We start from the raw sequence: 15,665 nt of genomic DNA on the forward strand, positions 1-15,665 counted from the left end.
AAGTGGTAGTGTATATCAGGGAAAGCATTACATAGTACAAACGATGTGGTTCCAGATGTGGCGGTGCTTAGTGTAAACCATTCAACTATCTCGAGGCACACAAAGGGGTTTTATAGCACTTTCCAATGGCAATTTGTCAAATGATGCAAGTCTAATGGGTGGGTCCAACATGAAGCTATTTTCCCCACTTCACTAATACTTCCATTGAAACCTGTATCATTTGATCATTACTACTTCTTGAATGTTAGCTAATTTCCGGGCGAATCTTTCAAGTATTTAGATGATCACTCGGTTTAGCATTTAAAGTTAGTAAAGTAACTGTAAAATGGCAAAATTAACTTCTGGCAGCTTGTGAGAGGAGAGGAGCAACATTACCTTTCCCATTCCAGAGTGGGCGTGTCCGATCTTCACCACTACTGGGAAACTGGGTGTTGTAATCTGAAAAGTAACAGAAAGAGAAAGCGGTGGAATTATTATTGATTTATTGACAGTAAGATTTAAATCGGTGTTGATTTCTGTCCACTTGGGGGCAGCACAACAAGCTGTTAATACAACATACATAATATCACATATCATCATACTATGTACATATATTATCGCATACATATTATCACCTTATGAAGTTGATATGACAAACGTGTTAGCAAACAATTGCCTACACAGAGCAGCATTAGCATTAGTCATGTTTCTGGCCACTGGACAAATGATAGACCGGTTTTTACTAACATCTTTTAAATATCTGGCTCTTCAGCTGGTAAAAGCTCCACAGTGTTCACCAGCTACTTGCTAACTTTGTCTGTCTGCTGTTTGGGGCTGTGCAGGTAGTGCACAGTGGCTTTATCAGAGCTTTTTTGGCTGAAAACAGCTGCCTGCTGCTGCTCATGAGTGAACCAAAAGTAAAGTTGAGGGCCATAAAACCAAAACTATGAGCTGAAAGTTGCTAAAACGCTCTGTAGATCTGGAGTGAACTACAGCATCAAGTGATAATCCTCCAATTTGTCCAATGTCAGAGCTGCCTTCTTTCATTTAATTCTCTTTCTATTTGTTGTTCTCTAAAGGTTTTCTTTCAGTCTTGAGTGTTGTCTTGACATGACACTGCTCCATTTCCCACAATACGGCAATACTTGTACTCTACGACTGAACACTAGTCAACAGTAATTGTTTTAATCATCATTTGCATTTATGACTCAGATGCTGCACAAGCTGCATCTGAAAAGCACAACACCAATTTTACCAAAAAAAAAAAAAAACTTGTTCAAATGATTTAAAAGCATTGTTTTTGGATGGTTAATCTGTGCTTAATCTGTGCTTCCCAAACCTGCCCAACTATACTTTAATCAGCCATAATTTTCATGACTAACTGCATGAATACACTTACGGCAGCCAATGGGAGAAGAGGGAGGACATCAAAAGAGGGTAAGAAGAGGCAAAGGATGGTATTTTTTTTTTTTTTTGTGCTGCGTTTGAGGAGGCTGTCCCTAAATTGTTGAGTACATAAGAGGCTCCCTGTGTGCGACCCTCTCAGCATTCAAGACCAGAGTGTGAGGGGATCCAACTATTGTAAGTTTCTCTGTGTGTTGTCTACAGAGAGGGAGAGAGAGAGAGAGACAGAGAGAGCAGCAGCACCAGCTTTCCCTTCAACTCAAGTTATTTGCTCCAGCTTAATTTAAGATTTTTAAATTTATGAAAACATTTCTATCCACAGCTGCCTTTCAGCTCAGCAGAGCTCATCTTACTACTTCAGCTCTACTGTCTTATCCTTCTCCCCCGTTGCTGACTGCTCGGCCTGATTTGCTTTCCCGCGGAACTTAACAGGATCAGAAGAGGTTGCCGAGTGTTTATCGAGTGGTGGAGCGGTCAGAGGCAGCCAGAGTCATCATGGCCATGTCCCAGGAGCGGAGTGCGTGTCTGGGGCTCTGGGTGCTCCTTTTGCTTGGTGCAGGCATGGAGGAAGTTGTGGAGGGATGTAGCTGCCACCCAGCACACCCACAGCAGCTATTCTGCAGCGCTGAGATCGGTAAGTTAACAACTTTTATCTGTTCACTCAGATAAAAGTTAAGAACATAAAAGTTGCTGTATTTAATAATAGTGACAGAAATTGAGACTTTGAATGCAATAACCCAAAAGAGGTGTATGATTTTAAAATGGGAGGATTGGCCCTCCTTCTTAACTAACTGAACAATGATTTGGCTTATTGATCAACTTAATTAGATTTTCTCAGAGGGAAAACATTTCAATCTACAGTGTAAACCCACTGTGACAAGAACTAATCAATTGACCTTCAGGGCTGAGCTTCTCATGTTAGTTAATTGAAAATAAAAGATTTATTATTGTGGCTTGTTACAACTGTATTCATAGAAATTATCTATGCAGAGAAATTCAACCGTCCACTTTATCAAAGCGCTATATAGAAAGGCTATACAAAATGTTAGTGTAGTGGACTGATCATTGATTAATATCTGTTATAACATTTTGATTATTTTAGAATATTCATAAGAAATATGTGCACATACATACATGTTTCTCTGACTGGCCTTATTTTATTATTTATCATTTGCTATCTGTTTTTTGTAGTCACATATTTGAGTCCTCTTGCTCTCAATCACAGAAAAACAAACCCTAAAAAAAAACCAGTCAGCACCAAGTTCTATCTGTCTATCTGTCTGTCTGTCTTTCTGTCGGGTTGTCTGTCTGTCTCGCTGTCTGACGCCCCCCATCATCCAGTTCTTTCTTGTCTAAGCAGAGGCCAAAACCAACACTCTTCTCTGACTTTGAGTACTTGGCTCCAGACTGTGGAAAGCTGGAGTATGTGCTTCTGTCAAAGGTTACACTCCAGCAGAGGAGAGAGACAGACAGAAAGAGAAAGTAGACGAAGAACTTGCTTTTACTGTATTTAAGTCTTGTTTTCTAATTGGCCCTCTCTAAACTCTTCAGGTTTAGAGAGGGTCAACTCCTTCAAAGTACTCTGAAAATGTGTCTCGAAAAATAGTCAGTATGAAATGGAGGCCATAACACCAAATTAGATCTGGGTTATGAGAACACAATGAGAGTATTTGGGGCAATGTTTTTAGGACAGAGTTTTACATATGAAGTGTGTCAAGAGTGAGATGGAAGTCCTGTAAGTATGATTATTCTGTTTTCTCCAACTGAATAATTTGAGGTTTTCATACAGGCCTGACATTGCAAAGTCAGACTGGAGTTAGACTGGAATGGATCTGAACCAGGCCTCAGTCTAGGCTTTCTGGTCTATGCTGGTAAAGCATTGGGTCCAAGTTTATATAACCGTCTTTTTTTCTGTCATTTTCATTGGTCACATAAGACACAAATTGCATGCTGCGTGTTACTATCATGTAAATCATGTAGGGACATTCAAAAACTGAAACTAAGTGTATTTGAATCAAAGTAATGCAGCTCATTAGCCAACGTGACATGTTGAACCACTTTTTCTCAGTTGAACCACTGGACCCAAACAAAATGGATTCCAATTGACTGTTTGCTACTAATTTGGGGAAGGAAACACTCCAGCAACACACAGCAGTCGTTACCCGAGATAGCATTACGTTAAACACATAGTCCTCATCCTCAAAGCTTTTTCTCTAGTTAAAAGTGAAACATACGGTTTGAAAATACAAACAATACAGCATAAAATGTCATAACTATCAAAATAATAGTTTGATGTTAAATTACATATTGTACTGCGTGTAATACCAGAACGAACTAGTTCTACTCCGGCACATATTTAAAACCCATTTACGTGGTTCTCGTTTGTCAAGGAGTTTTCGACCAACTCATGGAGCTATTTTAGCTACATTAGCTATTTTAGCTGCATTAGCTAACTCGCAACGATGAAATGTGCTAGCGACAGTTGTCATTTCAGCTGGCCAAATTGACGGTTACTAGCTAGAATTGAGGGACTGTTTTTGTCTACCTCTGTGTGAAATCAAGGACCCATTGTTACTGTTTCAAAAATGACCGAGAATTTCTACTGGTAAATCTGCCACCATTATCATTGTAAACTACATATATGCACTGTGCAACAACGGAAAGCTTGAAAGGCATAGCAACGGTAACTATGGGGGGGCGGGGCTTCACGAATGGTCAATTAACCACAGGTTCTTTTGTAATTGGATCTCATTTCCTCAGGGTATGCTCGGGTCTCGGGTCTGTGTTTAGTTTTAAATGTATGAGCACAAGAGTCAGTGGTTCCTTTCAGGTGGGATGCAACTTTCTGGACCCATGAATAACAAATAAGGAAAATCCCTCACTTACACTGAATGCAAACTTTTCATTTGGTGGCACCTGTGATTATACTGTCCGGGTTGTTTTCTAAGGATAGGCTGGTGGTGGCCTTTAGTTGACCTGACAGTGTTGTCAGAGTCGATAAGCCCCTTGAATAAAGCTGTACATCTGAGTAATATCCCATCTGGACAAACCTTGGACGATTCCCTGGTCCATGCTTGTGTATTTGAGATTGTGTGTATGAGTGTGAGTGTGTGTGTGTTGGACGGAGGCCAAGCCATGCCAACACAGCCTACTCCATCTCTCTCTCTTTCTTTCCCTCTCTCTCCCCACTTCATTTCCATGTCTATAGGCTTGGTCTAATGGTCTGCATACTAACAATATCAGTGTGAAAGCCCGCTGACAGTCCAGCTTTGTGAGCATGACAAGGGTGCCGATTCATCAGGGAGGGGGGTTACTTACTACATCAGTTCTCATGGTACAAGTTTGCAATATTTCTCTTTGGTTATGTAGCTGTGAGGCAGATGTACAGCCACTCTCACTCTGCAGGCGTGCAGTTCCTGTTCATAACACAGCTGCAGCAACTGAATTGAGTGGGTAACTTAGCCTGCACAGTTCAAAGATGTCTAGGCGGGGGGTAAACATTTCAGAGAATCTGGGCCAAGAGAATCATTTTAGGAAGAGACAACACACTTGGAATAAAATGAGTTTTGCTCTTCAATTATTACATGTAATTTCTACACTTAATGTACAATCACTGCCCAAAAACTATCTGGAACAGTTTCTACATAAATGATTAAAATCTCTGATCTGTTGTAATGAAAAATGACTGTACTATTCTTGGTTTATTGGCTATAGCAACTTATGTCCTCTTCCATGTTGCACTGATATACAGCCAATACTCAGACTGCCAACTATTTGATCCTTACACAGAGCACGGTTAGGCATTGGTATATTACTTACCATTAATAGGCCACATAGACCCATTATTCTGCTCAGAAGGTTTAAGTGGGGCGACTAATTTGCCAAAGCACTTCGTCTACTTTCAGATATGTTTCTTTTTGCTAAAGGAATTGCAGATCAAAGAGCTGAACTGAACAAAGAGGGCAATGATATGATACTCATCATTGGTACAGTATTTCTGCGTAGTGAGCATGACAGCCTTCTGAAGCTATTCGATCGTCAAACAAGCAGTTATTACAACATATACTGGCAGCTTTGTCTCTTGAATATGAATATCGGTATCAGCCTAAACATTGTATTGTATTGTATTGAATTTGTCAGGCTCTAATTACAAGTATTAGTCCTGCATGCAACATTTTGTACTAACCAATTAATCAAACTGAGCTCTACTTCTTTGCATGCATTTTTCAGGTCACAGCTACATGAGTGTAGGTGAGTTTACAGGCAGTTGTGTCCTCGTGAGGTCAGACACTGTAAAGTGTAATGCAAAGTATAACATTTTATATCTACTTGTTTGTAACATATCATAGGTCAGGAGAAAAGTTTCCTTTAGTCTATCCTGTTCTTTTCGCCCCTTCATTTTTGAATAACCTCGAGATGAGTTCTTCTTCTCTTGGATAACCTTATCATCTAGAACACTTCTGTATTATTCTACAGACGGGCGCAGGTCTGATGTTTTCAGATGTACTGCCACGGTCTATTTGAGCCTCAAGCTATGAATTATGCAGTATAAGAACGAAGTATATCAAAGTTGTACCGAGCAAGAATGTTGTGCTCTCTGACATTTTCTATAAAGTGAACGTCGCTGGACCAGCTGTCTCGCTGTGGGCGACGCAGTGCACTCTAATTAACCTATAACACTTCAGACAAGTTCCCATTAACTTCCTGTCTGTCTGTATTTGTTTGTCTGCCTGCCTTTTGTTCTTCTTGCGTGTTTGACTAACAAAATAAGTCTCTTTTTCTCTTGAACCAATTTCACAGAACACACTGAGCTCTTCCTCTTCTCACCAGCACACAAAACCGTGGTGTAGTTATGTGATGAGCGAAAAGCAAAAACAAGGGGGTGGTTTGCGTAGCTGTGTGAGAGGGTGAGGGCTTGGAGGGGTGCTGGGTCATACTTTCTCTCTCTTTCTTATACTGTAGCTTTTCTCTTTCTTTCATGGTTATACCAAGGTCACTTGTTCCATTTCTGCCTCTCTGTTTCTTCCGTTCTCTTTCTTTCTTTCAGGGCTTACAGGGCTGCAGTTATGTAGCAGTGTTAATGGCCAATACAAGCTGCTTATTGCATTTCATTGCTCACAGGTCAAACAATAAATCAGTACATTGAATTGATGTTGTTTATTATACATGTAATCAGCAGTATAAAACATTGATTATTACAAAATGGGCCCCTGTTGCTACACCTGACAAGCTTGACCTTCTTGCAAACCACATGATGCAGATTACAATGATGAAGGAGGCAGATTTGCCACTTGAAATTTTTAGTAATATTTGAAGCGGTCCTTGATTTCATATGGTTGTCGACAAAAGAAAGGTTATTATTTCCAGCTCACCGCATTTGTTATGATGTTATGTTAATTCTAACATTAGCTGGTTTAGCTGCTTAGCTTTCTCAGCTTTATATTTCTGCTTTTGCATTCATTTTCACAGGGTATCTTTCAATTTTAACGTTACAAGAGAAAGGGATTTTAAGTTGAGGAATAACCAATGTGTTTGGCAAACATAACGCTGTCTTGGATAACAGGTTAGCCCGGAGTTACAAGAGAGTAACCTTCCCCAAATTCAATAAGCACGAGAGAGCTGCTAACGTTATCCTAAACCCTGTAGTTCGAAAGACCAGCTCCCATTGTGGATGTGCTCGTGAACGGGGCTTTTTATAATGTTACCTGTAACCCCACAAAATAATGTTGTATGAAATGGCCTGGCCTTCAACATAACACTAAGTTACTACTGTAGGTACCAAACTATAGTTAGTCGGACATGCTTATATTTGCAGCTCACGTTAGAGCAGACAAACACACCATCCATATTCTTTATATATGGAGTATCCCTCTTACTACAGCCTTAATACAGTTTCAACCATATAACATTTTCTGATAAGTACCCTATGCATTGCTCTACTGTGGTGCCACTGCTCGTCTGTTGGCTGCATAGTTAATGTAGCTGTCTACCATAAGTCACTGCGCAGGACTTTGTGATTGGATATATCAGAGGTAACCTGAGAGAAAGCTATGATAATAATAAACTTAATTATGTTTGATTGATTGAGCTACAGCAGTGTTATTACTTTAAAGCAAATGTTTGACAGTGAAATTAATTTGTCAGTTAACATAATGAGTAATGCAGATGTCTAAACGTGCAGTTTTCATGGGTTTGATGGAAGGAAAAAAGTAGTTCTCTAGCAATGAGTCTGTAATAACAAGGTTTGATTTGGCACAGCACGGACTGCATGTTGTGGTCTGTGTGAGTAAAACATTCAACATTAATAATATTTTAAGTATAATGAGTATTTTGTCTCTAAATGAGAGGTTGTAAAATTATACGACTTCACTGTTACCTTCCTGTCGAGAACCGCAGACCAATTATGCTGCTACTCCTTCTCCTTGATTTACAGTATGGGATAAAATAATGTGAAGTCACTTCTGCGCCAGAAATGGTTTGGCTTGAGTAAGTGTGCGTGTGGTGTGGTATATATATACTTAAATGTGTGTGTGTGTGTGTGTGTGTGTGTGTGTGTGTGTGTGTGTGTGTGTGGAGTTGGTTGATGGGAGTGTGCAAGCAGAGAGCTACTTGTTATTCCATGTGGGTTTTGATTTCCCTCCCAGAGGAGAGAAGGGACACATCCGGTATCACTGTTGAGAGGGACTGCTACACTATCTATCTATCTATCTATCTATCTATCTATCTATCTATCTATCGATCTATCTATCTATCTATTTCAGATAACAGTTTAAGAACTAGAGAGAAGGAAAAAGCTTGTAGTTTATTGATCGTACACATGCATAATTCAGAATGTTTTCCACTGTCTCTGGCATATAAATCACATTCTTATCTCGCCTCTTGTATTTATTTGACATGTCAACTAATCTTCCTTTCCTTTTCTGTGTTTTTTTTTCTCTAACAGTGATAAGGGCAAAAATCTCTGGAGAGAAGATTGTGTCGCCTAGCAACAGTTCCTCACCTTACATGAAGATGATTCAGTATGAAATCAAAATGATCAAGGTGAGATCTCTGGACGACAGTAACAGCTGCTGCTGCTGATGCAGACATACATCAGTTGCTACTGTTTATGCGGCTGTGTATAGCTGTATGGTTTATGTGGGTATTGGCTACATCTGTCAGGAAATGTAAACAAATTATGATGCATGCTGCACTAACAATCAGTTCTGTAACAAATGTCTGAAATGTGCCTCTGGTTGACAACATTCAAACACAAGAAAAGGTGCGGTTCAGATGGTCCAAATGTGTGCAAATGTCTGTCTCTACTTGACCTTATGGTGTAAATAATGAACTCTGAACAGGACAATAAGCTGCTGAGTGTCTGCTAAATATCCTAAATGTATATTTTTTGATTTACAGCCAATTTAATTTCTACATTTGAGAGTTGACTGAGGCATAAAGGCACAGTATGCTATATGTTGGGGATATATTAAAGTTGTTCTAGTCCTGTTATTATTCCTGCATATTCTGCATATATATTGAATTTTTCAGGCCAGGCTTATAAGTAGAACTTCTCTACTCTCTCCCTGCATGTCTCTGTGTCCAGATGTTCAAAGGTTTTGACAAGGCCAAGGATATCCAGTATGTGTACACTCCAGTCTTCTCCTCACTGTGTGGAGTCAAACTGGACTCCAACAATAAAGCAGGGTATCTGCTCTCAGGTACAGTATGCAGTGGTCAGTTCATGTATTCACTTTCAGTAGGAAAAAGCAGCACACAGTGCAACAAAAGGCGGGCTGCGTACAGTTTGTGTGCAGTGTTGTTCTCCATAAGATATACAGTGGAGCAATAGTGGCAGGAAACGGCTTTTCCAAGGGAATAGTTCGACATTTTGTGAAACACACATTTGCTATCTTGCAAAGAGTTAGATGAGAAGATCAACACCACTGCGGTAAATATGAGGCTACAGCTAGCAGCTGGTTAACTTAGCTTAGCATAAAGACTGGAAACAGGAGGAAACAGCTACCCTGGCTCTGTTCAAAGGTAACAAAATCTGCATTCCAGCACCTCTAAAGCTTACTAATGAACACCTTATATCGCTTTTTTTTTAAAATCCATACGAAAACCAAGAACCAGGCTAGCTGCTTCCCCCTCATTCAAGTGTTTGTGCTAAGCTAAGCTAACCGTACAGAGTGGTATCCATTTTCTCATGTAACTCTTGGCAAGAAAGCAAATATGTGTATTTCTGAAAATGTCAAGCAGATGTTTTGAAAACATTGTAAAATATTGGCCATATTTACGGAGGTCATAGTTGTATAACTTACCCCGAATATCAGCTGTGAACTAATGCTTGCTATTAAAGTTTTTATAACAACATAATTAAAAATTAGTATTCACTATAATGCCTACGGCTGTTAAATACAGCAACATAACTTGATTTGCTGAACGCAAGATGACATTCTCAACGGTTGTGTTGTGATGTCACTAAACAGGAAGTATGTGGAGTGATGGGAGAATTTCTATTGGCCTATGTGACCTGGTAGAGTCCTGGGACAACTTATCACTGTCACAAAAGAAGAATCTCAACTATAGATACCAGATGGGCTGTGAATGCAGAGTGAGTAAGGACTGTTCATTCTCTATTCATACATATTTATCTTTGTCCCACTCATTGATCTGTCTCAGAGATGCCTTAAAAAACAAAGCAACAGAGCCGATTTTGCTAAAAGGTCACTCCTCTCATCTCTCACTCTAGCTCAAACTTTCTTTCCATTTCAGTACAAAAGATTTTCAAGTGTGCTGTGATCTTTTTCTCCGATCAACACTTGTTCATAGCATCATGTGTCTGTAGAAACACTCCAGTATTCTTCCAGCTTTCACCCCAACAAAGCTCTTATTCACAACACAGGGGAGGCCAACCTCAGGAACAAATAATGATATGAGTGAGTGAGTAAACAGATGAATCAAAACCTCTTCTCTCCTCAGATCAACACCTGTTACACAGTGCCGTGTGCGTCTACAGGAGAAAACGAGTGCCTGTGGACTGACTGGCTGCTGGATAACAGTCTAAATGGGGAGCAGGCTCGGCAGTACGCCTGTATCCGCCGCTCTGACACGACCTGTAGCTGGTACCGGGGTGGCCCTCCACCTGAGAAAGACTTCCTGGACATGAGTGACCCTTGACCTGTAATTCTGACATTCGTTTTACTTCATTTCACTCCCGAGTCCCACGAAACATTTCCTGCTTTTGCTTGTGTAGCTCAAATTTGGCGTGCAAAGTAGCAACTGATTTCATTGACAGATTGGCTGATATTTTACAATTCGAGGGAGCTTAACCCAACTTTGAGCCTCTGTTAGCAGAGTTCAGACGGTTGCTACAGCAATGCTAGGATCATTTTTATAAACTGCAGGGGCTTTCAGCATTCCTCTGACTCATTTTCTCGCTCTCACACATTCCACTTCACTTGCTGTTTTTCACAGAATAAGAATAGCTGCAGACCATCCACTGCAAAATATTCACCCCAGAGTGAATCTTTTCTTCATTTCTGATGGCCTGATGGTGAATGCATAACCCTGACAAATACTGAAGACCTCATATTTGTTTACTCATAACTTACAAAAAGTTATGTGGTACTTCAGGTTATGTGTTTACTGAAAGAAGTATAGGGAAGTTGGACATTTACTGTAAAACAACAGTAGGAAAAAAGCTGCCATCTTCTTTCTTTGCAAAGTAAAATACTTTACATATTGTAAACAAATCTTTACAAATGTATACCTTTATATATTATCCAATAACTGTCCCATGCAAATGAAATTGCACTGTATATATATCGAACAAAGCAACACCAGACATTCCCCAATTTTGACAAAATCTGACACATTAATTATATATGACCATAATTCTTGTACATCTACATCATCACAGTTTATACTCTCAAATTGCTGAGAATGTAAATATTGTACTTCAGTGACAATTAACATTTTAAAGGCTAACCAGATCTTGTCTTGTAGCATAGACGCTGTTATCTTGTGGTTTTGTGTGTTTAGTCTCCTTGGTTGAACTCTGTGCTATTTCCTGTGCCAAAAATCTAATCCAGCGCTTTAACAACAGCACTGCCACCTGTAGACGCCAAGCCACCTCTCCTTAGAGGAAATGATGTAACAGGACAAGGTTCAATTCACCTTTATTTTAACTCCATAAAAACAGGAAGTGGATTCTTCTCAACGCTCAAGTTCAAGTAAAAACTTTGGCACAAGATGTTAACCAACAAAAAGAGGAATAACTTATATTCATGAATGAGCTCTAATTAGTGATTTAATTGTTGTTTTATAGGCATTATTTAATATAATGACTCAACATTTATTAAAAGACCCAAATCTGAATTGACCCCTGTCTTGTTACTGGACTGCTTCACTGAAGTCATGCAGATTAAAATGCATTGTCACTCGCTATCTTCATGCATGAGCCACTATTTAAAGATCACATTAGGGTCACATTCAACAACAAAATATTTCAATTTAACCTGCACAACGCAGTAATTTGATACGTTCTAATACTACTTTGAAACATGTTAATAATTCAATTTCGATTTTCATGACTGATATGATAATAATGCATAATAACTGTATGGCTTTAGTGAAGCGTTATCAAACAATTTCACGTTTGTTTTATACTGAAAGAATTGTTTGGGTTTGTATTTATGTCTCTGTTTCTGTCTAAATAGAGTTTTCTATTTCCATGTACCAAAAAAGATTGTATATAAAAATGTCTCAATGGTATAGTGTGACACTGACTCGTTCTTTCCTCTCTTCAGTAAGTGTGTTAGAAAATGAAAAAATTGAACGATTTCAAGGGTTTCTGCTGAACAGAATATCACAGAATACACAATATCTCCAACAAACCAGGGAAGTTTAAGCACATTTCTCAATAAAAAGCACACTGGTGCCTGCAGAGCACAGTATACATTTCTTATACTTCACCTCTTTCCTATACAGTATGTCATAAAGGCTCTAGTGAACATAGGAAGTAAAATGCATGAAGAAAATCAGCGAGCTCACCTTTCTCATGAGTAATATATCGTAATATGTTTTTTTTTCAAGTTATTTTATATGAGTCTCATTTTGTAATCTTTCTGAAAACCTAAAAGATAAAAATACTTATCTTAGGGCATTTGAGATATTAAAACATGAAAGTACCACACACTAATCACAAGGAATTGAATTAAGGAAAATTGGGACTTTAGAAGAAGTTAACTCATGATTTGTGCTTCTACTCTTTAATGTGTATTCTAAGCTTTGTGGTAAACACTTGTTTTTACCAAACGTGAAAGAAGTGTAAGTACTTATGAAGAAATAGAAATATGGTAAATTGGATTTCGGAAAATAATTAAAAACGAAATATGAATGTTTATTTTCCGGTCATATCCTGAAATCTACAGTTATTGGCAGACAACATTGTCTCTGCCTGCTTTTAGAGAATGTTTCACTGCCCAGAGACAAATAGTTAAACTACAAAATACACAGTAATTCAAATATCTAAATCTTAAGATCATTGATGGAGACATTTGGTCGATTGTTGAGAAGCTGCTGTTTTGGAGGTGTGAGTTTGCTGCAGGGTTACCAACAATATACAATGTGTAAACATAAAAAAATGGAAAATCTCACCATGTCTTTGTAGTTGGGGTAGAAAGTCTGATCAATGAGAGGGAACTTATCTGAACCCAGCCTCTTCTGATTATTGACCAGCTGGGAAAACTGGTGGAGGAGAAGAAAAGAAACAGAGCGAAACAGCAATACAATCAACTGCAGTTTGAACAAAGGTAGTTGAGTAAGTGTAATGTGTATTATAACATGTAATACAGTACCGTACAGACCAGTCACATTAATCATATAGTAATAATCACACACAGTGTTTTTTAAACTGTGCTTGGAGTCACAGAAAGTCAAATTAGACTGAAAAATCCAAATGACTCCAAATGATCTTAATTAAAAACAAAATTAACGGCTGCAAGCTCCATTAACAACATCTTTCCACATCTTTGTAATGTACAGTGAATAAAATACTGTGTGGGTTGTTACAAGTATAAATTAGTTTTGCTGAAATTGCTTACAGCCCAAGGTTTGTCGCAGAGGTTGTAGATGGAGTCCAGAGAGTTGACTGCAGGGACGCCCGCATACTGCAGACCGATGATCAAGTTCCTGAAATCCTCGTTCTGGGCCATGCTGAAGGCGTGCTGGCGCACCAAGACAAAGTCAGGCCTGAAAGACCTGGAGTGAGAGCAGCAGAGGGAATAAAGAATAAATAAAGACGATAAGAATACATTTACATTTCTAGTTTGACTGTACCTCACTTACATCAGTACTTATCCACACAGCTTGTGTTGTTACAAAAACTAGATCACGTGAATCTGGCTTGAGTCACTTCACAGTGTCACAAAAGGGTCAAAGCCTGGTTATTTGATAAATACAGACACTCGGCAGATGTCACTGACCTGCATTTTTGCTTGGAAGAAGGAGAATAGATGGCATTAAACAAAGGTTGAGATACAGAGGAAAACCCACAAAGCCACAAGTGAAATGTGATATATTTGTCTTTTCATATGAAGCTGCTGTGGCAGTGAGATAATACGCCTGTCTGAACACATAAATGTCTAAAATTAGACTAAAAAAAGACAATGGAGTGGTCATATCTCTCGTCTGAGAATAGATCATCATCTGTGAGGGATTCTTACTAAGCACTCTGTTTTGGATCTTATTTTCCTGGCATACTGAACACATGAAGACATTTTATGGTAAATGAAGCTTGAAGAGGGTAATCACATTATCTTCAATTAAAATGACACAACTATTTAAATCATATGACTTTATAATATATAACTTTACAAGCATCACTATATCAGTGGCAAATCTATTTATGACATTAATAGTATCTTTCATAAAGGAAATTGAATAAACAAGTGTAACCTGCATGTTCGAAACTGTTTCTCTGACCTGCTTTCTGCCAACATGCCACTATTTCACCTCCTACTTTCACAGGGAGTTTTGTTCTAAATTGTGATATAAAAAAGATTAAAGAAACACTCCTCAAGAGTGGTCAAAGCTTTGTTGTTGTTTAAGCTCAGGTTTAAAAAAAAAGCAGGAGGAGCCGGTCATCGTCCCTCTTCTGCAACCACACAGTTTAGCAAGAGATGAGTTTTGCCTCAGTTGGATCCCCAGCTTGGATGATGTCAGATATTTCTAAATTGAATTTATGGTTGTACTTTTTTGTGGACACTTATGTTGCAAACAGTGAGAGTGGGCAGAAACCTGGAGGTCTGGGACACTTAAACAGAATGGAATCAGTGAATCTTGAACAAAACGATTGATGATCCTTCATGTGTTTAATGCATTACTTAGTTAGACAGTGAGCAGCTAAGTGGTGGTGGCTGATGATTAAGTCAACAAAGAATCTCTAATAAACAGACATTGCTCATATTGTTGAATATAAAAGTGTCTCACAGGAAAGATGTTAAAATTACTCTTTAGATTATTTGAGAAATAGTTTCCAGTTGTTCACTGTTACCTTCATAGTTAGCTGGATGTCAAATCAGAGCAGATCCTAATTACTTAATACTAGCATTCACTCAGCACCCAGTCTCACATTAGATCACATTAGTCTATTAATGATGCATACACCCCAATTTATTACAGACACATTGCTCTCCAATACATGTTCATTAGGAGACTTTCCTCCCAAGAAGAACAAGAGCATCAGTTGTTTAAGCAAGTGCAACAAAACAACATGTTTATGTTCAAAGCCGTCTAGCAGCCGCAGTAATGATGACAGGAGCAAAGGAGAAAGTCAGGTGACGTTATAGAGCAACAAAGTCCACGTAGGGAGGAAGTCGGGGTGCATGATTATTCCCCTAAACTTAACCAAGTCGTTTTGGTGCCTAAACATAACCAAATCTTAACCAGAGCGTTGTCACATCATAAAGCGGATGAAGTTTTCAACAGGGATTTTTATGATGTGACAACACTATGGTTAAGATTTTGGAAGTCACAGACAAATCGTTCGTCGTTCTCGATAGCATGGACAGACAATGTATTTAGTCGTGTAATTTGGAGGACTTGTTGCTGCTTTTACTAACAAAAAGTATCAGTATCAGTATTGTTATCGATGATTCTGGGATTAGTTGGCATGAGATTGAGAGCAAATTTAGTGGTATCCACCCCTTGCTGGAGGTGGACCTGGTGAAGCTCGCAGGCAAATGCTAAATGGCAGACAATAAGAAGTTCCAAGTTTGGGGTTTTATGATGTATAA

At 38.8% G+C, this 15,665-nt stretch overlaps 2 protein-coding genes across 2 annotated transcripts in view; one reads left to right on the forward strand and one right to left on the reverse strand.

Moving 5' to 3' along the window:
- The window catches only part of syn2b (synapsin IIb), a 69,804-nt gene that overhangs the window by 11,302 nt on the left and 42,837 nt on the right, over window positions 1-15,665 (reverse strand). Inside the window, exons 4-6 of the mRNA XM_070901998.1 lie at window positions 13,473-13,629; window positions 13,027-13,116; window positions 376-438 (exon numbers count right to left, since the gene is read on the reverse strand). Of these exons, the coding sequence (XP_070758099.1) occupies window positions 376-438; window positions 13,027-13,116; window positions 13,473-13,629 (310 nt within the window). The remainder of the gene's footprint in view (window positions 1-375; window positions 439-13,026; window positions 13,117-13,472; window positions 13,630-15,665) is intronic.
- Window positions 1,879-10,545, forward strand: LOC139282344 (metalloproteinase inhibitor 4-like). The gene is made up of 5 exons (XM_070901999.1): window positions 1,879-2,017; window positions 8,327-8,424; window positions 8,969-9,083; window positions 9,855-9,979; window positions 10,348-10,545. The coding sequence occupies exons 1-5, from the start codon at window positions 1,879-1,881 to the stop codon at window positions 10,543-10,545; spliced, it is 675 nt and encodes a 224-aa protein (XP_070758100.1).

The sequence above is a fragment of the Enoplosus armatus genome, chromosome 3 (genome assembly GCF_043641665.1).
Source record: "Enoplosus armatus isolate fEnoArm2 chromosome 3, fEnoArm2.hap1, whole genome shotgun sequence".
Lineage (NCBI taxonomy): Eukaryota > Metazoa > Chordata > Actinopteri > Centrarchiformes > Enoplosidae > Enoplosus > Enoplosus armatus.

Coding starts and splice junctions, on each gene's coding strand:
- LOC139282344 (XM_070901999.1), top strand. CDS start 1,879: ATGGCCATGTCCCAGGAGCGGAGTGCGTGTCTGGGGCTCTGGGTGCTC. Junction 2,018..8,326: donor ATTCTGCAGCGCTGAGATCG/GTAAGTTAACAA, acceptor TTTCTCTAACAG/TGATAAGGGCAAAAATCTCT. Junction 9,084..9,854: donor AGCAGGGTATCTGCTCTCAG/GTACAGTATGCA, acceptor GTCACTAAACAG/GAAGTATGTGGAGTGATGGG.